At 42.2% G+C, this 26,110-nt stretch overlaps 1 protein-coding gene across 3 annotated transcripts in view; it reads right to left on the reverse strand.

Annotated features, from left to right (window-relative positions):
- The window catches only part of rusc2 (RUN and SH3 domain containing 2), a 42,186-nt gene extending 16,100 nt beyond the window's left edge, over positions 1 to 26,086 (reverse strand). For all 3 annotated transcript variants that reach the window (XM_085367564.1, XM_085367563.1, XM_085367562.1), the window contains exons 1-3: positions 26,002 to 26,086; positions 3,821 to 5,575; positions 2,158 to 2,704 (exon numbers count right to left, since the gene is read on the reverse strand). In XM_085367564.1, the coding sequence (XP_085223690.1) occupies positions 2,158 to 2,704; positions 3,821 to 5,380 (2,107 nt within the window). In that variant the 5' untranslated portion in view covers positions 5,381 to 5,575; positions 26,002 to 26,086. The remainder of the gene's footprint in view (positions 1 to 2,157; positions 2,705 to 3,820; positions 5,576 to 26,001) is intronic.
- Between the last annotated feature and the right edge of the window lie 24 nt (positions 26,087 to 26,110).

Consider the following 26,110-nt stretch of genomic DNA (forward strand, 5'->3'; position numbering starts at 1 on the left):
ACACACACACACACACACACACACACACACCTCAGAATCTCAATAACCCTAAACCTAACCATAACCTAATAACAACCCTGACAACACCTTTAAGCCTCAAAAATGCCTTTAAACCCCATAAGTGACTGTTGCTTCTCCACAAGTATAGTAAGATGCCAATTTTCTGTCCTCACAAAGATGTCTAAACATGCGCGCGCGCACACACACACACACACACACACACACACACACAGGCATCAGCCTGCTTGTTCAGGGGCGCAATCTTACACCCAAAAAGTGAAAAAACACGGCCGAACAAAATGCCTGTCCACACCTGAGGGATATTACCTCAACATTTGTTCACATTTGATGATCTGCTGTTTAAAGTAAGTCTATAAAGTATGTAAGAATGTCAGCATATTTACAATTGAATGAAAGGTTTTAACTGTTTCTGATTTTTAAAACAACTTTCTTTCTTTCCCTTATAACGAACTCACAGTCAGGGCTTGATCACATGATTCATACCTTCGTGATGCTGCTATTGGCTCAGGGTGCAGGGGGAACTTCCCAAACATGTTGCGTTTATATGTCATTATTGCGTGACATCAGCTTTTATCAAACCAAATACTTTCCACTGGAGTTTGCAGAGCCCAGATTAGTTCAAAGTAGGGCTGCTCGATTATGGCAAAAATGATAATCACGATTATTTTCACTGAAATTGAGATCTCGATTATTTGACGATATTTATTTAACCCTTTAAGACCTACTATAGAACCAAGTCCACCAGAGCTTATATTATTTTTTTACATGCTGTAGTGCCATTTGTGGGAGCATTTCAAGTTGCTATACAACTGTTATAGCCCATATTTTAATAATGTGTATGCATTAAGTCCATAGTAACTACATTAATTGCAAAAAAGTGCAATAAACTACAAAAAAATTGAAAATCTTTTTTTTTTTTTTTTTTTTTTTTTTTACATACATTTCTACTTGGAGAAATTTAAGAGGTTTATCCCTCAAAACTTTACATACAAAAAAGTTGCAAAAAATAGTTTACAACAACAGGAAATTTATTTTGAGTGTCTTCATAGTTTTATTTTGGAGATACAGCAATTTTTATATACTGCAGGAAAAACAAAAAAACAATCCTATGATGCAAATTTGCAAAGAAAACAGCACGTGCATCAAAATAAACTATTTCCAGCTGTGCAATTCGAGTTCTAAGCATCCCAGAAACTATTCAGAAAAGTCAAACATGACCAGTATAGGCTTTTAAGGCCTACAAGTAAAAAACTACATTTCCGCGAAAATGACGTCACTTCCGGTTTCGGGGAGGAAATGGCCGACATGTGATAGTTCGCGCCGACGTCTGTTTCACTGTGGGAAGTGTTACGAACAGCTGATCGGATCGGCAAAGCGTGTTTCTGGAATATTATGTTTTTGTTCCTGCAAGCGCTTTTTATGCAATTTTTGCAAAGCTTTATGTGGAAGGAAACCGTGACCGAGGACAAGCTGATGGCATCAGATGTAAGTACAACTCCTCCGGTTTCACATGCAAAACAAATTATTGCGCTAGCTTACACGGTTCAGGTTCTACAGGGATTTAAAAATAGTTACACAAAACGGAGCGTGCTGCTCTGACCGGCTTCAATGACTTTAAAAAATAATATAAAATAGTGTGCAACACCACTGAAGTTTTTTTTTTTTTAAACTCTTTTCAACCAACAGCAGTCACTCTCCTCTCCAAATAATTTCTGCTTAGCTTTCCACGCTTCCCTCGGGTCCTCTTAATCAGCGGTCTCCAACCTTTTTTGCGCCACGGACCGGTTTATGCCCGACAATATTTTCACGGACCGGCCTTTAAGGTGTCGCGGATAAATGAAGGAGGGGCTAATAATCGGCTCAGTCATTTTTAATGATCGTTGAAAGCCCAGATCGTAATCGTGATTAAAATTCGATTAATTGAGCAGCCCTAGTTCAAAGGAAACTATGTATCTTCCATTCATTAGGTAGACAGAAGGAGAACAAATGAATGCTAATGTGCTCGAGGCGGATATGTAGATGGGAAATTCTCTAAGTGTAAAAACTGTCAGTTTAAGCTCTTCTGTCCCTTTGCAACCTAAATGAAGGAATAAATGAGGTTTACACTGTTGTTGTGCAGTGTAAGAGGTGGTGTACCTTCTGCCTTGGCCCGGGTTTCTCTCCCCCCTTCCAGGTGTCGCTCTATGCTGCCTTGACTGTAACATCTGGTAAAGGGCACAGGCGACAGGGCCTGACTGTCAGCCTCGACACGCTGCTCCAGGATCGGAGAAAAGTCCACTGAGGAGTGCGAGTGAGAGGAGACGGCGTCTGAAGCAGCCTTCACCGAGGGCGATCCACCCGCTCCTCCATTTCTTCGTTTGCTTCTAGCTATCTCTGCGAAGGAGGTGACCCTCGGAGGAGGAGGTGGGGTCGCGGCAGCGCCCTCGCTGAGCTGGACGGGGCAGCTCAGCATCCGCTCCAGCGAGCAGAGCCGTGGAGACGGAGACTTGTCCAGGTTGCGATCGTAGCTGCGAGAACGTGGACGGCTTCCTGCAGACGCTCCAATAACGCCCCGACCAGACAGAGGAGGAGAAATGTTGACATACACCTGGCCTTCAATCACAGGACCAGCTTTAGCTCCCTGCTGATTCTTCCTCTTCTCCTCATCCTCATCATTGTCATTATCATCATCATCATCATCATCCTGCTGAATAACGAGGAATATGAAAAGAAAAGACTGAAAGTTAAACTTTTTCCAAGAGATTATAAAATAAAACACATTACTAGCTGTGGTTAAGAGGTCAAATTAAAACCAAACCAAAGGCTTAAACTGACTAATCCAGATTTGCTTTGACACAGTGGCAGTGGCACTGTGTCTGATATTAATACCCTTCAGTCTACATAAGTGCTAAAATAATCCTCAGACATGAGCAGATAACTGCAGACGGTGGCTAGTGTCTAAAACGAGCCAGTGCCAGACTAATACCAGTGTTACTGCTATTTAAAGGTTTCACTGTTTCAGTTTAATTTACAGTTTAGGAGCTCTTTATGTTTCTTCTCCCCATTTTGCCTTTTCTGTTGAGTCAGATGTAATTTCTGTCTCTGTTGTTGATTTGGTCTTGCTTCACTGACCAATTTAGTTTTAGCTACATAAATAACAACAACAGTCACCGCGAAGTGCTTCATATTATAAGTTCAAAGCCTTTACAACCCCAACAATCAGACGACCCCCTATGAACAAGCACTTTGGCGACAGTGGGAAGGAAAAACTTCCCTTTAACAGTTAGAAACCTCCGGCAGAACAAGACTGAGAATGTGCAGCTATCTGCCACAACCAGTTGGAGGGGAGAGACAATTAATAAACATTACATCATAATCACTTGTTTGTGTAACGTAATTAAACTGACCTTTACTTAACTAAAAACATCAAACACAGATTCAGTGGAGGATAAATCAAAGACTAGATCTTTTACATTCGACTTGGATTATAGATTCTTTATCATCATAAATCCTTATTCACAGTTAAGTGCTGCAGTTATTCAGTAAATCAGTGTATTTACCTTTACACATAATAAATAGGAAAACAAAACTGTCACTGATCATATTCGATTATAATCATATTATATCAAATGGAACCCAATGTGACATTTTAGTTTTGTCAGTGTTACAATTTTACATCACAAAATAGCTGATGAACTTTGACCCTTTGGTCGCACTTCTAGTGGACTGCATTTCCACTCTCGTGTGGACCTTTGCATGCAGTGTATCCTGAAATGGATTAGGAACTGTTGAAACTACAGAGGCCGGATTCTCCACTCACCCTAGATGTCTCTCCCTCTTCATCCTCTTCCTCCACTCCTTCCTCGTAAGCTTGCTGCCTGAAGAGGAAGTACTCACTCGGCTGAGTCGGGGTGGGGCTGCCTTTGCTGTGTTCGTCTGAGCAACTGTGAACCGAGGAGCCCGCGGGACTCGGGGACGACTGCGACGAAAGGTCGCACGTGACCAGTTTGTAGTAGTTCTGGGTGGCGACGACCAGTCGTGCCTGACTCTGGAGACAAGAAGCGAGGTCGCCAGAGGACCCTGCGTGAGGAGGGTGGTAGGAGTTGCAGTTGGCATCGAGGTCAAGAGCCCCCTGGTGCTCCACTGAGCAGGAACAGGTGGAGGAAGAGGACAGGCGTGGTTCACGGATGAGAGGGAATGTGTTTCCAAGTTGTTGAGATAGGGGAGGTTCGGTTGGAGAAGTGTGAAGGTCCAAATAGAAAGCCCCTCCAGTTGAGTCTCGGTTTCCTGGTAGATCGGAAGCAGATGAGGTGCAGGAGTGGTCGGTGGAGCTGTTGAGGTTGGTGGGACCGGACACTGGTGGCTTCTCTGGGACGCTGTTGTTCATCTTGTTGTAGATGGCACTGAAGTTGACGAGCACACCATCGGAGCTGTTGCAGGAGGAGTCGCTGCCGTAGCCTTGCTGGCACTCTAAGAACGGCTCGGAGAACGCCTCGGGGAAGTGCCGAGGGTAATTCTGGGAGAGAGTACAGCAGGAGCAGTGCTGGGTGGAAGAGCTGGAAGAGTAGGAGCCTGTCTTGCTGCTTCTCCCACACCTCATCGGATGATCTTCGTCTTCTTCGTCGTCATCACCCCAATCTTGATCTCCGCAGTCCATCGACATGTTGGAGCCACTGCTTCCATGGCGCCGTTGACTGGCAAGTTCCAAAATTTCGAGGTCTGCTAGGTGGTTTGAAAGATCCGAGGCGCCACCTCTCAGGGACTCCCCACTACTTCCTCCCACTGAGCTGTGAAGGAGGAAGGGCTGGGGAGCAAAACCAAGGTCGTGCAAATGGAAGGAAGTCAAACCGTCACTGAGAGCAGAGTGAGCGTCACTGTGAAGGTGAAAGGAAGAGTCTTCAAGGTAACCACTGAGGTTGTCACCGTCATCTTCTTCCCCTTCGTCATCCTCGTCCTCTTCGGTATTCAGCAGAAAAGGATTTTGACGGAATGGATTCCTGTTCCTCGGTTTGGCTCTGGGTAATGTGTGCGCTGTAATCAGCTGGTCCTCCGAATTGCTCGAGGCAAATGATGAATCATCGCTGGCTGTGCTGCCGCCTCTCCCGCCACCCTTTCTTTCTCTTCCTCCATTGTGGGAGGACCAGGAGCCACTAGAGGTCTGGATCAGGCTGCTGTAGAGGAGAGCTTCTCTCTGGAGGACGTCTCTCTCCGGAAGGGAAGTGGTGCGACTCAAGCCCAGGTTCTCTGGTGGGCTAAAAGGGTTGGTCCTCTTCATTGAGCTCCCGCAGCCACCCTGCCGCCTACTCGACACCTGACAGTGCACCAGGGGAATGTGGTGCACAATCAGCGTCTCACCAGACAGTTTAGGAGGGCTGTCCATGGCCTATGAGGAGCGAGGGAGGGACTGGAGCTGCAGCAGCTGAGCGAGGCCCTGTACGGGTGAGGGGGGGGAGGCTGAAACGAGGTGTGTTGGCAGTTGTATTCACACTCTGTTTGCTGGGCCTCTCTCTGCAGGGCAGCCAGGGATTTGGAAGGAGAGGTCAGGGAAGTCTACACCATGGTCAGAGTGATACATCTGGAAAACACAAAGACAAAAGAAGTTAGGAAAGCAGGCAAATACACGCACGCGCACATGCACACACAGGGGTTGAGGCTACAAGGTTGTAAAAAAAAGCCAGTGAAACGGTGTTAGATAAAATCATAACTTATTAGACCACAAAAAAAAAAAAAAAAAGAGCTGGAAAAAAAAGGCTGTTTTATTGGTGTTTGGTGTCCTTGTTAAACATGGGACATCAGAGCAGAGTTTTCAGTTAGTAGGTAACATCAGAGGCAGTTAGGGTACCAGGACTTTGGTACCCTATGTACCGCAGCCAGCTGCATGCTTTTTACTAGCAGCTCCACCAATATTATGGTGATATTCTGTCCTCATATCCGACACCATCAAGATATCCACGGACAATCTGCCCAGGTATAATGTGATAAATCAACTTCTATTCCATAGATGTTTCTTCTTTCTTGAGCAATTTCTTGGCCGAATGGTTGAGATCAAATGGAAACCACAGCAATGAGCTTTCAGTTTGAGTAAAACAAACCGTTAAAATGTCCCTTTCAGTGTCTTGAGGCACAAATCTTCTCCTGCCCTTCACAAACTGCATTTCAGTTCTCTCAGATTAATGAATAAATAAACGACATATGGTTTTCTTAGCTGAAGACTTAGCTCTTACTGTTAGTGCGTTGTTACATCTTGCACAGAAGTTCAAAAAAAAAAAATCACATATTTCTGTAAAGTTACCATATAGTATTTACAGCATACCATAATACTGTATACCATACAATATAAGTACAGTTAAAGTATTGAATGGCTTAAACCACAATCATTTACAAAAACCTCATCCTTCAAGGAGCATCAGAGCTTTCATTAGCTTGTAATACACGGGATCAGCTAACCCCAAAGTCCCAAAACCAATCACTGTAAAGCCCCTCCAGGGAAAGCAATAACAAACCAGTGACTGAAGTTTTCCTTTCCCAAAGCAAACAAGAGTCTTGATGAACTCCCCATAACTGAAAATTTAGATTCTGTGTTTACTTTTAGTCTTTAATGGAAGCATCCACCCAGCAACAGGAGCATCCTAACACAGCTAACAGGGCTCACACTGTGTTTAAACTTTAATGTTCGAGTAATTTATGAAACAACAGGAACAGATGAGTGTGTTTATTTGTTCTCAAGCCACTTTTCTTCTAGTAAAGCCTAAACACACCTAGCTTCTTTTTTTGTTGCTAGCTTAACTAATGTTAGACATGAGAAAAATAGAGGACATAATGTAAGAACAAAGTCTGCTGCATGAAAACAGTGAGCACTGTGTAAAGCAGCTCTGCAATGGTCTCTTTGTTTTGGGTTGGTTGAGCTCAGGGGTAGTTCCTGCATGTCTTGCTTTCTTCTCTTCAGCCTCCCTTCTGAGCAAATGTCTGTAGTCTGCAATTAGACCAGGAGTACTTAAGGCCAGAGGGAGGAGAGCCAGAGCGACTCTGCAGTCTGCTGCTGACTGCTAAATCCTGCTCAGTGAAGAGGAGGGTGTTTTTAATCATTTAACCTTCTTGACTTGCTCTTTTAGTGATCAGCTTCTAGGTTTTGCCGTCTCTTTCTTTTCACTGTGACAGAAGCTTGTCTGTCCCTTTCAGTTTAATAAGTAAAAATTAAACTTCTATTAGCAATGTTTTGTTTCTTCCCCACATGACAGACTTTCAGGAGAAGGTAACGGGAAACCAGAGCTGCATTACAAAAGGTCAAAAACCATGCACAGACGATCAAATTAATAGTCCTAATGTGGTTTTGTTACTCCAAAAACTCGACAGCATCCTCCACTGCAACCATACTTGTTGTTAAAATGTAGTAAAAAGAGAAATTAGAGTTCTGGAACTACAAAACACAATGCACAGTTGTTTCCACCAATGATCAGCGAGTCTCCCAAAACATTTAATAAAACTGTAGTAATGTAAAGTAATCCTATTAAAACAGCTTCAGTAGCTGTAGAGAAACACATGCAGTGGAAACAGTGAGAGCCAGTAACACACCAAACAGCTGACTCTTAAACAGGACTATGATCTCATCCTTATTCACATCACACCCTAAATAACAGACACAGGATTGAGCCTTCATCCTTCTCTTGCCCCTCAAACGATCAAATCTCCACGAGGCCCTCACATCTTCTTGCTGTCAGATTATATTTGTTGGTGCAAACACACATTTACCTAGCATGCAATTTATCTTCAAATAAGGAAAAAAATATTACTTTGCTTTTGTTTGCAGGTAAGTATGCACTACCTTGCACTCCATCAAGTCTGTCATTTTTCAATTACAGCCCAGCAGCGTTCGTGCTGATGAAACTTTATAGATAAAGGTGTCTTTATATGTCAATACATGTAACTCCCAAATTAGGTGTCGTTACAGAAGATTTACACAAAAATGATGTATTTCCTCATGCTATTCTCACCGCACTGAGGTGAATAAATACACTGAAAGTCATTTTTCCATCAGATTCCCACTTCCTCCCCAGAGGAAGTAAAATGCAGCTCTATTTGCAGTAACAACATTTCACACAGGCTTTAATGCTCTTTATCATTTCAGACACTGGGAAGCTTCTCCATCATTTGTTTATAGGATTTTTCTACTCAAGTTATGTAGAAATGTTTCATAAACCACCTTTCTATCCTTTGTGTAGTCCAGACTGATATGTACTGTACGCAATCTCAGATTAAGTGCGCCTGTGACTAAAAAAGTGGGAAATCAGATCTGAAGATAAAAGCAAAAGCCACATTTTAGCATATTGGAAAGCTGCACTGCTAACAGTTGCATGGATAAGAAGATGAAGATATAAATGCTGGTGAGAGCGTCACGATCACGATGGAGGCAAAGACACACAGCAGCTCTACAGCTACGTGTTCGCACTGTGCGACAGGTTTACTTGGTGGCACTGCAATAACTGTGATGCTTCTCTTGATATCTGACCTTTTAAACAGAGGTATTTGCTGTCGGGATGGACTCGGATTTCACCTCAAGTGGAGCTCAACCTATTTATCTCAAAGCTGTGAACAAAGAAGTGATGGGTTCCCACTAACCTGTGCTGCAGGTATAAATCATGACATTTTCTGACTTTTCTTTTTTAGTATCTTGAACTTTTTTTTTTTCCTCTGCCCGTTCTGTTGGTTTTTGTCTTTTGCCCTTCTCCCCCGTCCCTCTTCTCAGCTGTTTCTCTTTCCCTCTTTCTTTCTCCCAGTCAAGTCTGTCCCGTATTCAGTAAGTGAAAATAAAATAAACAATAAAAGGTGAATCAAATGGACCATTACGGCAAGGCTGGGATGGTCAATTTGGTAAAGTAAATCCGTTGGGCATCTTTCTTTGCCTTTAGACAACAATTCTGATGGCAAAAGAGCCAAACGGGACAGGCACAAAAAAAAAAAAAGTATCTTGAACTGATAAATTATAGCAGGAAGGAAACTATTGTTCGTCACGGTGTGAAAACCCCCCACAGTGAATGTGAACCTGCACCTGCCTGGGTGGAAAGTTGTCTTTCATGTGATAGCGAAGGATGGAAAAGCCTTTAAATTCCTCCTGGATTAAACAGCAAAGTAAACAAACAACATGGACCAAGATCTGAGCCCACGTTCACCTCACTGCATTTAAAAATCACAGCGAGGATACTGAATCGAGTTATAATCGCAGACCATCAGAAGAAGCTGACTGACAGAAAATATAAACCATCGGTTGTTTGTTTAGGGCATCATTAATTAAAAATACCTGTTTTGTGACTACTTGCCATAAATTAATTGTAGCGACTGAAACAGAGAATAAGACGTTTCTTAGCTGCCGCTCTGAACCAAAGCCTAAACTAAACCATTACAGCACTAAAAATCGTCACAGCTTTTCATTTTATCATAAACAGTTTCATGTAATTTTCCTTTTCTTGACGGACTAATATAAGAACGATTTTCAATCGGCGTATCGTATGAAACACACTCATCATGCACTTTTATGTGCGTTTCAAACAGAAAAGTGCATTTTGTTTTGTTTGTGTGGTAAGAATCAGAAGCCTGACATCTCATTACTACTACGCTTAGCAACATGATGTCCTGTTGTTACATAACAGAGACGACACAAAGACACCTGACGCAACAAACCACCAAAGAATAAGTCTAATCTTCTTGCAGCGTATTCTCTTTAAGTGTTGAATACAAACGCTCATGTGGAACAGAAAGGTAAGTGAAGTATACAACATCATAGAATCTGCTCCTTTCTTCCGAGACTCCACATATCTCTGCATATAATATACGTATCAGGTCCAAGAAGCCTTCAATGTATCTGAGGCTGTCACTGGTTCCTGTTAGCAGAGTCACATTAATGACTCTATGCGCAGTTAAAGACTCCAGGCAAGGTTAGGGAAAGCCAGTTGGTTTTATGAGATAATCTGCAGGGTTAGGTAGGCGAGACTGTAATGTGTCTTCAGATTAGACAGCTGTCTCGTTCATATCACCTGTTGCTGTGAATTCTTGTGAAGATGATGAACTTTAGGAGAGCAGCCCATGTGAGTATTGATCTATTCATGTGAGGAATCTCTTTTCTACTCCTAAGAGTGTGAAAAAGACTGTGCCTGGACTTCTGCACGTGTGTGAAGACATTTCATCTCTCAAACAAGAAGCCTGTTCAGTTCTAAAAACAAAAAGATGGAGGGTCTCAGGTTTAGTTGGGGTTGTCTGCTTTGGAGGCAGGCGTTCATCATATAACAACAGGATTTCACTGCTGAAAGCAGCGGTGATGAAATATATCAGTCTTCTAAGCCTGGTTTTTCCCAGATTTCTTCCTGTTAAAAAGGGAGTTCTTCCTTCCCACTGTCGCCAACTTTGTGGGTTAATCTAGTCTCTGAACAAAACTAAACTCATTTTACATACTGCTGAGTAGCTGAAGCAATAATTGTACTTCTATTACATTTTCTGTTTAATAATCTAAAAGGTGCAAAATAATTAGTAAAAACCGCCGTGTCCCTTTTTAGACTCACCCCTGCCTGCTGCAGCTGTTATTGATCGTCTGCAACTTACAAGAAACCAGCAAAGATTGTGGTGAAATATATGAACTGCATGCAGACAGATTCTGTTTGGGTGGTGGTGAAATCACATTATTCTTCACGTTTAATTTGTGATAAACATAATTTGATTAAAGACACTTGTTGGACTTTCACCAGTGAGATTTTGATTGTAGCTTACTGTAGTTTTCACATCAGAGTTCATGCTAAGGAAAATAAAAGCTGCTCATTATCTTAAAACACTGAATAGCTACTTTTACGTGAGCTTAAAGAGCGTTTATATTTAACTGGTCAAAGGGGCCTCTGCCTGTTAAACCAAAAATAAAATCAAATAATAACAATTATCTATTGCTTTGCAACACAAACACACTTGGCCTCTCTGCTGTGTTCACTGGGGACTTTTCACACAACATCCTGGTTGTTGTTTATAACCGTCACCTCATGAGCCAGGTAACCGAGTGTGACATCATCTGCTTTGACTGTGCAAGATGACAGTCCACAGTCTCACTGCTTTCCTCGATCCTTTAGTGATTTTACAGATATCAATTTCTGAAAAACTGTGACAAATATGTTTCCTTTTGATGATTAATAAAGACAATCTGAGGATTAAAGTGTTTGCAGGGATGACTGATACTGACAAAACAGCTATGAGGAAAAACATTATGTCAAAGCATTTTTCACTACAAGCCACGTTTCACCTTTCATTCATACAGCAATTAATTTTTTGCAAATCCAATTTACTGTGGAAATTTGTTTTAAACTGACAGAATCAGTTAAAAGCAAATGATATAAAATTTCTTACATTAATTTAATGCATGTGTCTTTATGAAAATCATTTAAAAATTGAAGTATCAACAGCTAGGTTGTGAAGACATCTAGGCACAGACCCACAAGTTAAGCCTTTTTAAATCTACAGCGTGATATTTATGCTACATCAATCAGCAGCAATGAAACGGCGCTGTGTGACGCTTGTCTCAAAACTGCCTCTTAAGAGATTGACAAATGTATGCAGGCTGCCAAGCTATTCAGCTATTCAGGCACACGCAGAAATGACAGAGTGAACAGTGAATACGTCCAGTGAATGCCCATTATGCTGCATTAACCACCACATTTATCTTTTTGGCATTTCTATGGGGCACCCATACCCATGCAGTTACATAACTGCAACAGTTCCACCCCGACAAATATAAATAACGGTCCTACAAGTGAAAAAGTTAATCTAAAACTGATCAGCCTTTATGCAGCCTTTGCAACAAAGAGCACAATACAGTGCAGAGAAAGCTTCTGCACACTTTTCTTAAGAAAACATGCACAACCAGCCTCACACAAGCCAGCAGCAGCAGCATGACTGAATTCTGTGTTATTACCAGATTGCAGCACATCTGATCAGATAACGGGTTAAGAAGAACAAAGAGGCTGTGTTTGGCCAATCGAAATCCATTTCCCATGCAACATCAGAAACCCTAGCTACAATGCCACCCAATCAGAGCCCTGCTCCACGAGGGGCAGCATGAGAAAGTATTTCTTTTCTTCGTCTCTCTTTACTTCCAACACAATACCTGCTTACATAAGAACCTGAATTCATCCAGAAAGGTCGAGCTCTCTCAGGACGTCCTACTGTTGATGCTTAAACAGTCTAAACCCCGTTAAACCTGATGAGGAGACCAGAATATCATTCTGAAATCAGCAGCATCGGATTGTTAGTGTTTTTATTCACTCAACTAGTCTCCAAATCTGTCATGAGCCTGAAAATACACAAGACAAAATAAACACAGCACCTTCAGATTCACAGCATTTTATACCCACAGTGCTATTTTCCTATACTGTGCAGTGTTTTAGCATCATTTAGCTAAACGTTCCAACAGGTAAATTTGCTGACGAACATAGTTGCCTTTTAGTACTGAGACCTAACCAAAGTCCTGCAGCAGAGTAAACATAACTAAATGCCAAATCTGCTGAGGGCACCAAAGACTTCCTGTAACTTCATGATCATGTTTCAGTGTTCAGACTGGATAAAACTCAACAGCATCCCTGATATTTACTGTAATAAAATAGGAATTAAAGACAAGTCAAATAAATTGAATGGTGGCTTAAAGAAACAACTGCCCGCTTTGACAGTAACACTGTCACCGTGAGCTGTGTGGCAGGCAGTGGTTGGACCCACGCGCAGGACTCAAGACGGAATATTTAACTCAAGGCGACAGTTTTTATTCACCGGCAGCAAATGAAAAAGAAACACAAGACGAGCACTAGAAACAAAAAAACAACATTCAAACTAGGAAGGATGATCTAAACTAGGAGTTCATGACGTGGCGTGACATAACCTGACAAAACATGACGACTGAGGCAGGGGCGTAATTTCCAGGGGGGTTAGGGGAGTTATGACCCCCACAATAATCAGACACAGCCATTATAACCCCCCCAATAAAACGATGAATTATCTTGCATAAGTAGGCTGTTGATTTTCTTTACTCATTTCAGGTATTACGAGCTAAATAGCTGCATGTTTAATCATCTGGGAATTTACCCAGATTTATTTATTTAGACAGAGATCTTGATCCCCCCCCCCCCCAATGTTCAGCACAAAGTTACACCCATGGACTGATAAGATAAGATAAGATAAGATAAGATAAGATAACCTTTATTAGTCCCACACGTGGGAAATTTGTTTTGTCACAGCAGGAAGTGGACAGTGCAAAAGTTATGACGCAAAAATTAGAATACAATAAGAATAAATACAGTACACAGCTGTACAGAATAGAATAAAATAATATACTATATACAGTAGAATAAAATAGAATAAAAATATACAATAAGATAAAAATAGAATACGAATGCTATATACAACTGAGTAAAAATACAACGATGCCAGAAAAGATTATTGCACTTAGTGTTATTGCACATGTGTGGATGTGTGTGTTTGTTCAGTTAAAGTCTTTGTTGTGGAGTCTGACAGCAGTGGGGAGGAAAGACCTGCGAAATCTCTCCGTCCCACACCGTGGGTGCCGCAGTCTCCCACTGAAGGAGCTGCTCAGTGCTGTCACAGTCTGCTGCATGGGGTGGGAGACGTTGTCCAACAGGGATGACAGCTTAGCCGCCATTCTCCTGTCACTCACCACCTCCACTGGGTCCAGAGGGCATCCTAGAACAGAGCTGGCCCTTCGGATCACCCTGTTCAGTCTCTTCCTGTCCCCAGCAGAGATGCTGCCGCCCCAGCAGACCACACCATAAAAGATAGCAGAAGCCACCACAGAGTCATAGAAGGTCTTCAGGAGTGGGCCCTCCACCCCAAATGACCTGAGTCTCCGCAGCAGGTACAACCTGCTCTGCCCTTTCCTGTAGAGGGCGTCTGAGTTATGAGTCCAGTCCAGTCTGTTGTTCAGATGAACACCAAGGTACCTGTAGCTGTCCACAGCCTCAATGTCCATACCCTGGATGTTCAGTGGTTGCAGTGGAGAATGCTTGTGCCTGCGGAAGTCTACCACCAGCTCCTTGGTTTTACTGGCGTTGATCTGGAGGTAGTTCAGCTGGCACCAGTCCACAAAGTCTTGAGTCAGTCCTCTGTACTCCTTGTCGTCCCCATCAGTGATGAGGCCGACTATTGCAGAGTCATCAGAGAACTTCTGCAGGAAGCACTGGGTGGAATTGTGGGAGAAGTCTGCAGTGTAGATGGTGAAGAGGAACGGAGCCAGAACCGTTCCCTGTGGGGCCCCCGTACTGCAGACGACCCTGTCCGACACACAGCCCTGAGTCCTCACATACTGTGGTCAGTCGGTGAGGTAGTCCAAAATCCAGGTAGTGAGGTGATGGTCCACTCCAGAGTTCTCCAGCTTGTCCTTCAGAACCGAGGGAAGAATAGTGTTGAAGGCACTGGAGAAATCAAAGAACATGATTCTCACAGTGCTTCCAGCGGTCTCCAGGTGAGCGAGGGAACGATGTAGGAGGTGAATGACGGCATCATCCGCGCCAATGCCAGGCTGGTAGGCAAACTGAAGTGGGTCCAGTGATGAGCTTGTTAGGCGCCGAAGCTGAGCCAGGACCAACCGCTCCAGGGTCTTCATCAGGTGGGATGTCAGAGCCACCGGCCTGTAGCTGTTGAGGTCCTTGGGGCGTGAAGTCTTTGGCACTGGTACAACACAGGAGGTTTTCCAGAGCTGTGGGACTCTTCCCAACCTCAGGCTCAGGTTGAAGAGGTGCTCCATCACCCCACACAGTTGGTCCGCGCAGGACCTGACGACCCTCGAGCTGATGCCATCTGGGCCCGCTGCCTTCTTGCCATTAATCCTCCTCAGTTCCCTCCTAACCTGGGTGGTTGAGAGAGACAGGCTGGAGCCTTGTGTTGAGTGTGTATTGGATGCTGTTGTTGGGGGTGGGGGGGAGTGAGCAGGGTGAATAGAGGAGGTGTGAAGTGTCTGAGGTGTCAGAGGTGGAACAGCAGCAGTGGGGGTGGGTGAGTCTGCAGCCGATGTTGTAGACTGTCTCATGGTTGAATCAAATCTGTTGAAGAAATGATTCAGTTCATTTGCCCATCTCACATCCCTCCCAGGCAGAGAGTTCTGCTGTTTGTGGCCTGAGATGGTTCTGAGGCCTCTCCAGACTTCACCAACGTTGTTTTGCTGAAGCTGGTTCTCCATCTTCTGCCTGTAGCTGTCCTTCCCATTCCTTATCAGTCCCCTCAACTCTCTCTGCACCCTTTTCAACTCCTCTTTGTCTTTGGATTTGAAGGCCCTCCTCTTCTGCTTGAGGACAGCTTTAATTTCTGGGGTAATCCAATACACAACTAACGCAGAGGACACGACAACGGGCAGGGAAAAACACAGGGCTTAAATACATACTGGTGTAATCAGGGAATGGGAGACAGGAGGGAAACACTGCTGGGATAATGACGAGACACGGGGAGGCAGAACTGAAACCATAACCATGGGACAAGGACTACCAAAGTAAAACAGGAAACTAAGACGCAGACTAGACACTAAGACGTGGAAACACAGGAACCTGAACCGCAGAGATGATACAAAACAGAAACCACAACCCAAGGACTAAAGACGTAACATTAGCAGAAAACCATAATTATAGCTAGAATCACCAATAAACACAAAGCACTGAGTCCGTGACCCAGTACCGTGACAAACACTCAGGATCGTGTGAGGAAGGAGCTGTACTGCCGTATTTTTAGAGGTTTTTTTCGCCATGAAACAGTTAATCAATAATGTGATAACGATGGAGAACAAAAAAAAGACGATTTTTGGTCTCTGACACTCTGATAACTACGGATTAGTAAAAGGTTCTTGTTAAAAAAAAATCAATTCCATTATTATCTTTCTCCACAACTACGTCGTTAATGGGTTCCTCTGAAAGCATTAACAGCATAGCTTAGATGCTAACTAGGGTGGGAAACTGACCTATTTATGAAACACGAGAGGAAAAGGAAAGCAAAGCTGTAACAAAGGACATCCTCCCTCTTAAATCATCGGGGCTGTACTTCCAGGAATGAGTCTAAGCCCAGGAGGGGTGCATCCGAGTGACGGCACACCCTCGACGGGCAGAGACAGCACAGCCAGACGCAACAGCAATTATGATGATGGATGAAGTCCACGCACAGCCAGACACATATTTATTGCAATAAAACACAAGCAGGTGACAACTTGTTTCAGTGAAGAAGTCAAGACAGACAACAGATTCAGGCAGATTCAGAAAAAATAATAAAACGTCGAATTTAAACTGGCCTGTATCAAAACTGCTTAAAAACGTAAAAACAAACTCAAATTCACATCTTTAGTATATACACACACACACACACACACACACACATATTTTTTAAGAAAGAAAAAACGTATTAAATGAATAATTTAATGTCTTAGAAGTATAATTAAATGGCTGGAGGATGCAGAACAATTGAAAATAAAGCACCCTGCTCATACAAAACGGTACAAAGAATGAACTGAAAGGAGCTGCTGTACACCACCTATACCTGTACTGCCTCTGCAGCCAATTTAAATGAATGGGGAAAGCAACCATAGCTGTAGTTTTACTGCAGTTACTAAGAACTACATGTGTAGAATCACCAGTCAGGTCCGATAAAGAAAAAAAAAACAAACAAACAAAAAGAAAAAAAAAAACATGTTGAAAAGTTGAATTTGCTCCAAAATAAGGACTAATTTGTTTTTTCCTTCGTAAACGGAATTTCTATTAAACATTAGAAAATTCATAGATGAATGTATACGATCAGTTTCTTTGGACCATCCCACCAAACGCCATCAGAGATCCACATACAGCCAAGAAAAATAACTAAAACTTACCAACAACCAACAGCACGATTGCATTACATGTTACACATCCTGCATCTATGATTTGTTGGCTCATTGTGGAAAACAAACAAACAAACAAAAACAAACACTGTCACAGAAAACAAATGTTTCTCTTTTTCAGACAGTCCCTGCTTCGCTCTCATCTCCTGCAACAGTCTGTAGCTGTCTTGGTGCCGAGTTATCAATCAGTGTTTCTCTCTGCAGAGCGACTGAATGGATCTTTTGTCTGTTGCACACATTCGCCGTCACAAAGCAAAATAGAGCCAGACAAAAAGACGGGAAGAGCTAAAAGCGAGGAATGCTGCAACTAAACAACCTTGATGGGTTCTTGGAACTTTGAGGCCGTTTTACCGCTGCGCTGAACTCGACGAGTAACAAAAGGTTTATCTGCTACTCAGGAAGAAAGAATATGTAAAACATCCACACAGATAACTAAAAGGAGAAAAATAGAAAACAAGCAGGAAGTGACCCAGTCACAGTACACTGAGTCACATATTCAGCATGGAAACATTCCACCAAGTCCAACCAGCTGCCGGGAACAAAAACACAAAGAAGGATGTGTACCAAAACTCAAACAGTCATGAAATCCTACCACACTAACTCAAAACTAGAGCATTATACATGTATGAGAGAAGGATAACAAGGGGCTCTACTGTTCTAACAAATAATCACATCCATCTTATCTGCGGCTCGACTGGTGCTGGAATAAAGGCCGGGGGGGACTGCACGGGCTCAGTTTTACACCTGTGTTGTCAGTTTAAGCTTGCACTGATGTTAACATGCACAACCTTTGATTTAATTCCATTGTTTAAGAAACAATGTTTTGCTTGTGATGCCAATTCTCCAATAAGGGGACCACAAAGTATTCAAGAGACCATAAAAGTTATGAGGATACACAGACTGTGGATGATGTTTCAGTCTCATCCATAATAACTCAAGAGAGCTAATCATACATACAACCCCAGTTCAAAAAAAAACAGGACACAGAAAATAGAGCATAAAAACAGAATGCTGTCATTTGTAAACCTTTGATAAAGACGGGATGCTGCACATTTTTCTGAGTCGTGTCGCTGCCACGATACGTCTCACCGTGTCTACTTTCTACTGTAAAAAAAAAAAGTTTGAGATTTCTGAATAATTGCATTGTTTCAATTCATATTCCACGTTTTTGATTTGATTCACCATCTATTGATCTATTTAGCAGAGTTCACTGCACTACATGCAACTGAGGGGTGGGGGGTGGGGGGGATGCTACCTGTTGACACAGCAAAAATCGGTCGTCCTATTGATCCTGTATGTTTAGCGCCACTGCCACAAACATATGAAGGTGTTGCTGTCCCACAGGACTCCTCTTTACTGCTTTATCACAGAATCCCCAGCATGACGGCCTTTATAGCCAAATTTATTATTGCTTCAGCTCTATTCTATTTCTACTAAGCATCACTGCATTTTATTGAGCTTTTTGCTCTTTTAATTTTTTTTTTTTTTTTTTTTTTATGTGGTTCCTTTTGAGATATTTACTCTATTTTATGGCACTATTCTGCTGTATTGAGCATAGTATTGTTTATTACTTCTGCTGCTGTAATAGAGGAATCCATCAATCTGTAAATCAAATAAAATGCAGTCATCCCTCTGCTACTCCAGTCACATTCAAATGCCTTTATCATTGTAGCGCCTTTAATTTACAATACAAAGCGCCTTGAGGAAATGGTTGTTATGATTTGCTGCTATATAAATAAAACTGAACTGAATTGAAATTGAGCTGATAGAGGTGACAGTAACTGCTCATGATAACCGAGATATGCACATCTCTGAACAGATGAAGAAAAGTGATACCTGCACTAAGAATTACAGCACATCAGTGCACTTCTGGCTGCTAATCGCTCCTAACTTTCAATTAAAAATGCAATTTATTGCCCATAAAACAACACATTAAATTTCAATACATGAAACAGAAACACCGGTTTTCTCACAGAGTTAAAGAGGTTTCCCTCCCCGCTGCCTAACCACTCGAGGATCATTATATTTGATTACTGTGCCACGTGACAAATATCTTCTTGTTTTAATGACCAACCTATTCAGTTTTATCTAACCTGACAAAAACCATCACCATACTGAATTCAAACGTGTCCAGATGAGGATATTTTATCCTTTTTTGCAGATAAGATAGCAGACAAAGATCTTCACCGTGTGTCACATGACACAGGAAACTCTCTTTTATTTTAAGTAACTGCTTTTCTCACAAACACACCCTCAGAAAATGATTAAGTGCAGGTGGGATTTTTGCTGGTTGTTATATTGAACAGGTTGAGCCACAGATTACTTCAAAGACTTGTCATTACAGGTATTTAAGTTCCCACAAAGCCTGACAGCGTGAGCATGAGTCTGCATGAACAACACGTGACACCGTGACGTGTCAAACACAGATGTAACCAGCTGTGAACATGACACCAGGTTTCATCAGTATGACTTGCAAAGCATGTTTGAAAATGCAGCGCTGCAGTTCTGCTTCCGGCCATCTCACCTCCGTTCCTCTCGACCTCCTCCTCACACTGTGCTGACTTTGTCCTTCTTGCTCCTCTCCTCCTCTGGTCCACATCCAAACACCTCTCACTCTGTTCCCCATCTTCTTCTGACACGTTATTGCTTTCTCTCATTTATCCCCCTCCCCACTTACTTGCACCAAATCCCTGCTCGGCTACCCTTTCTGCTTCGCCTCCATATTGCACTGCAGTGTAACGCATCTTTCCTTTACTTCTGCCTCTCTCATAATCTCCCTTCCCTTCAATCTCTCTCTTCCCTTCCGTATCCAACTGACACTGACTGTATATGGTTTCACTGAGATCACCTATTACAATCCAGCAGTGCTTTTATTTTGCGTGGCCAACAATCGATTCACTGCCAGTAAGAAAAATGTATAAGATAAACTTGTAAGTAGAACCAGAAGAATTAACTTTAATGAATGTTTTTAAAACTTTAACTGTGGTTTTACTTCACTTCGCTCTGAGCCTCCATCTGGATCACATATCTGTCTGGTCCTGACTCAAAAAGCTGAATAAGGTATTCTGATAACAAGCCAGTCAGCTTTATTTGTCAAGGTGGCTTTGAGTTTTGTTTATTTACATTTTCTATATGTTTCTTGGTTTGCTTGGTGTTTCTATTCTCAGGTTTTACCCTCACCTCCTCTTGCAGTCTTCTTTCTGTTGTACTTCTTTGATTTTTCATTCCTGGAGTTTGCGTTTACCCCCAGCTTCCCTGTGTCTCCTGTTGAGTCTCCATCTCTGTGTTCAGTCATTTTTATTGGTTACTTCCAGTTTTATTTTGGTAGTTTTGGTCGCCTGTGTCTTGTATTGAGTTTATCTTCCCTTGTCTCGTTATCCCTGATTAGTTCCCGCTGTATTTCCCACGGCCTCGTGTATATATTGTCCCAGTCTCCCCTTACTCATTGTAGTGTCGTCTCTCAGAGCTGCGTGCTTCCCTGCTCAATAGTTCCTGTAGTCCTTGTTGTGCATCTCCTGGTTTGTGATCACCTTGCCAATTGCTTTTGGACTCATTTAGAACAGCCGGCAAAAAAGGTTCCCTTTCCATTCCCCCCCTGTGTTCTGCAACCTGCCACACAACTGTTGTTCTTTATTAACTAAGACAAATGTTGTTGCAGCAGGAGAAGCAGGAGCTTCCTCAATGCTAACATAGCGCAGAGGTCAGAGATCATCCCTGAAACACCAACAACTTTTCCTTTCTTTCTTGCAATATTTTGAGTTTAACAGTTGTGACGTAACAGTTTAGATTTACTCAATTTGATTTTACAAAGTTAGGAAAGTAAAGTTTAAAATCAATCCTTAAACATAAGTAATCCACATCAGCAGATATCCAGAGCCAACCTATTGATATTATATAAGAGTGGGAAAAAGTTAGATTAACGCATTGCTTCTCTCAAGCGCTTTAAAAAAAATCAAATGTAGTTAAAAGGAAAATGCTGAGATTTTTGTCACATAAGCTAAGACAGTCTTGCCGCCTTCACACTGAATGATTTTGCTTACATGTCACCCTCCCATTCTTCTCAGCAGCACAGTGAAAATGTCCATAGTACTCTGATGGTGTCCCAGCAGCTCTTTCACAGTCAGACAAATCAGCATGCAGGGCGGGCAACATTCATCTGCTTCAGCAATAAACACACGCACACAAACTCACAACTCTCCCAAACAGCCGTCTGGGTGCCTTTAAATCAGCGAAGCATTGCAGGCCGAGAGACATGAAAGGAACAAAACTGCCATAATAAGCTGGAGGGCAAAAGCTGTGTGGGTGCACGATCGCATGTGCTTGTGTTGATGCGTTCGACTCAAAAATTTCAAAAGGGAAAGATGCATATCCGACGTGCACAGCCATTTTCCTTTCTGACACCGACTGTGGCCGTGTCCTTACACTTTGTGCTGGTTCTGCTTTGCTTTCCTTCCACGGCCGGCTGTGTGATTCTGTTTCATAGCTTTACTTAAATAAGTCATTTCACACAGTCAGTGGTTTATGAAGACTAAAAAGGACTTATCAGCGTAAAAACACTATCAGTAAAATGTGCTTCAAAGTAAGACGTGCGTATTTTATTATTAGTTGCATAATTAGATCAGAGATTTTTTTAATGATGCTGCTGATTCCAATCTTGCATGATTCCTTTTTCCCCTGAAGACTATCAGCGACACACAGACCTGTTCAACTTTTTCCTGTACTTTAAACAATACCCACTAATCTGAGCCAAGTTGGAGCTAATAGTTTAATTAACTGAAATTAAAGCAATGTGAAAAAAATAAAGGTTTGTAGAGTTGTACATTGCTCCCAAGTGCCAAAATAACCAAGCTGAAGCATAAACGCCAAAAACTGCAGTTCTTCGAACGGCCACTTGAGGCTGGCTCTGAAAACCATCCCACCAGACTCCTGTGTTAAAATGTCTGATTTTACAGCTTTAAAAAGTACGTTTACAGCCTGGTACTAAAAACAGCTTAGTTCTCTAGAGTTAATTTCCCCCTTCGTATTTACTGAACACAGGATTGTTTTTTTATAACTCATTCCTAATAGATTGATCTGAAAATTAGTAAACTTGATGTTTGCAACTTGCTAACATAGCTTGTTAGCATTGGCTGACAGCTTAGCCGTCCACCCTCTGGTCAAGTTATGGTCACTTCTGGCTCCAAAAGCCCAGTTCACTACCAATATGCAACTGTGTGGAGTCATAAATCTGCCTCAGATATTACTAAATTATAGTACTTTAGTCAATGCACTTTGTTAATTTGAGTATTGCCCTTTTCCTGGGAAGCCAAAGGCTTTAAACAAAAAAGACCCTGATCAGCAGAACACTTGCAAAAGCCCTAACAGAGATGTTGCATCAAAATCACAAGGAGGTTCATTTCCAGGCCAAACCACCACAGGCCTGCAGAGGCTACACGCGGCCTCGGCTGATCAGCCGTGAAGAATCAAGTTCTTAACACGTTTCCTTGACTTTAAATGCTGAGTTGTTGGGGGATAAATACCTCAGTTACAAGCTTACTGTCACAGATTCACTCTAAAACAATGGATTCTGATTTTAAGCAACAATTTTTACGAGAAATATACCTCACAACTCTAGATATACATTTCAAGCTGCAAACAGACAAAATTTAGAGAGGCCAATTATTATATGTTATGGTTGCAGATCTTAATAAGCAAGAACAGCACAGTCTACTCTGAGCACGGAGTTACACAAACATGAGCTAAAGAAGCTCAGTAAGAGATGACTGGGAGATGCTGGCATGGCTTGAAAAGGTTTCCAAATTATGTTTTTGAAAACTAACTTTGTTCTTTACAAACTGGAGAGTCTCCAAAACAAGCATTTGTGTGGCTGAGTGCAGCTGCAGATAACAGAGTGCTGAAATCCTCTATTCAGGAAAACTCGATTACACGCTGGGAAACGGGCGTCACGTCTGTGCATGTTTTTTTTACATACTTAGCATAGCTCAAATCACAGCACACACTAACACATAGGAAAGCCACACATGTGCACACACACACACACACACACACACACACACACACACACACACACACAGAAACTATTCACATCCGGCCTCAGCAGGCCTTCAGTTACATAACAAGAGACACACACACACACACACACACACACACACACACACACACTTGAAGATGAGGACAGGCAGCTGAACAGCGAGAGGAGGCACATCGCCCTGACTCAGTGAATCCGCCAGTTTCGAGAAATGACCAGTACGCTGAGGCTTTAGTCCTGTAATGCCATGACGATTAGCTCAGCGGTCACAGGTCCTCCTTCACACTGACTGGTGACGCAGACAGAGTCGGCACAGATTCATGCTTTGCTAACACGCTGCTGCTTTAAGTGGCTTTCACTGTGAACAGTGTGAGCTGCTCTGACAGTCAACAACAACTTTACATAAGACAAAACAACCAATTTGAATCCCAAAATTCAGAGTTCTGGAAACACGTGACTTTAGAATAAAAAGCATATCCACCACAACATATTTATCAGCAATCAGAGCTTACACAATCACCTGTTGATGGGCTGGAAATGGCCAGTTGGAACATTTTAACATATTGTGCAACTTAAAGAACAGCAGATAAACACACTGCTATTGTAAAACTTATGTTGATTCTATAGCTGCACCCCAGTATGAGTGTAATGACACGGTTTGGGCCCTTGGGTTGACTTAGGTTAATACTCTGACGCTATAAGCATCAGCCTAAGCCTGCTGATCTTCACGGCTCTTCCTTGATCTCTTTCTGTCTTTAATCAGTGAGTTCAGTAAATTTCGCTGCAGCAGGATGTAAGGGCAGTTCGGGCAATGTTTTAAAAACAGTGGCAGTCGTAATACTCTTCAGTGCTTTCATCATGAGAAAATTGTTACATTTTATTTCAGGTTCTGCATATTTGTGTATCTACTTCTATAATCTCTAATGGAGTACCTAACCTGAATCAATGTACGCAACCAGCAGGAAAAAAATGTATTTTAAAATTTCTTACGAGTATCTAATTTTATTATTAGTACTACTAATAAAAATGTGAGCACAGCTCCTGCAACAAGCTCTACCACAGCCTTCTAAGTCTAACTGTTACTACTACAGCTATAATCCTAAAAGGAAAATCATCTGTGCCCCACAGGAAGAGCGTAGTAATCCCACAACAGTACAGGCTACAAAATAAACAAAAGTTTCTTTTAAATACAATACTGATAAAAACAAAGAAAATAGAGAGTATAAGTGAGACAGAGAACTGCAGAGGTCAGTAGGGCTGCATAAAGCTGACAGCTAGCTGTAAACAAATGGATTCAGGTTCTGGAGATTAGAAAGCAAGGCAGAAAAAATAAATTACATAAGACACGCTGAGCTTTCTCCCTTCCGCTGCTTCCCTCCTGAGATTATCAGGTTATCTAAAAGAGCACCAGGACAAGCAGACCACCTGGTGTATTAACATCTTGCATGACTTATTATTGCATAAACAATGCAGACAAAACATCTGGAGTCCAAAACAAGTATTCAGTTAATCACTGAATCAAATAACAACTGACCTGTTAAACAAAACACCACAAAATAGAAAAGATGTCACCAAGACATCACACAGTGATCCCTGAGAGAATGATCAGTGTCGTCACTTTATGGCATTTTCTTTCATTATGTAATATTTTAGTTGGTAAAACTTATACATTAATGTGACCGTGACACAACAATGCCTTTCAAACGAGTTATCTGCATCCCCACCATGTCGCATAATGTAATGTAATGTACCTCAACAGATCAACAACAATCCACAAAAAAAGCAGCAATAGGAAGAAGCCTTAAAAAATAAAATCCTCAGAGAGCATGCTACAGTAGAGCAACTCTATAAAACTGAATCCACTATGGTTACTTGAGTGTTTTGAAAAACATATTTACAGTTTACTTCATTTTTTGCCTCTTTTTTCCCATCGATGCTCTGACAACCAGATTGGCTTGTCTTTTTGAGTCAGCGTCCAGCGGACATCTGATCCAAATCTCAGATCAGTGCATCGATAACATTTTAGATCTCCCATTTCCTTGTGTTCTACATTACCTCTGATGCATAGTAGGGATGGGCAGATCAATACTAAGGATATGTAGCCTTGTTCTGAGTATCAGTAACCAACCTCAGTAGGGTCTATGGCAAAAATGGATCCATCCATCACATATCAGATCAAACGTAGATAAAAATCAAGTTTTAGTTCCGTGTAATTTATGTTTACTGCAGTTCTGAGCATTTGCAAGGTTTTCACCTATTTAGCTTCAAGAATTTACTGTCTTGAACCTTTTAATAATGGATCTGAACAATACAAAACAAAAACACAGATTTTTTTTTTTTTTAACTTACATGGTACGGTACATTTCCTTTTCAAAAATACAAACTTCATATTTCTATCAGTTGAACTGATCCTGTTTTCTTTATATTTTTATTTATTGTATTTTTGTCTCTTGATCCATCCCATACACACATCCTGCCTTTTAATAGTGTTTGCTGCACACGTTTATAGTTCTTCGATTCAGCCAAGCTTTTATTTTGTAAATCTTTGGCGGAAGTCATCCCTTTACAATTTTACTAAGCTGACGCTGCTCGCGTATCCCTGTTGTTTCTACTAATAAGGGATCAATATGGTGATGGCACGGTGCAGGCCGCTGGTGTCACCAGTGCAGATGATCCCGAGCAGTCGCAGTTTATTACCGAACATCGCGCCCTTCACTCCGGAGCCCAAGGCCCCCCTGAAGCCGCGGATAGATGATCGAACATGGATGATGTGTTAGACCGTTACCACGCTGCCTTTGTGCTGCTGCGATTAAAACAAATCTTTGTTTATCACGTCAGAAGGCAAACGGGCACATCCATCCACTGAAACTGTCATTTAATCGTAAAAACAAGGCGTCTTCTAACACGACACAGCGGTTTGAGGGTGACCATCGTCTGAAAGCCGAGCCTCCGTCCCTCCCGATCTGATCGAGCTAGGCATCATTTTTCTGCCTCCGACGCGATGCTGCTGAGCGGAGCCCTTTTCCCTCCGCACCTCTAACCAAATCGCTCACAAAAGAAAACAACAAAAATCACAATTTAATGCACTAACCTCGTCTCCGGGGTCGGCGGTGGTGTTGTTCTCGGTGAAACGCATGTGCAGCTGTGGAGGAGCGAGGCTTGTTTTCTCACCGACAGACTGCGGAGCGGACAGCGTCAGC

Source organism: Diplotaxodon limnothrissa, linkage group LG12 (genome assembly GCF_057381915.1).
Source record: "Diplotaxodon limnothrissa isolate DT_005_m linkage group LG12, D_limnothrissa_male_GT1.1, whole genome shotgun sequence".
In the NCBI taxonomy this organism is placed as follows: Eukaryota; Metazoa; Chordata; class Actinopteri; order Cichliformes; family Cichlidae; genus Diplotaxodon; species Diplotaxodon limnothrissa.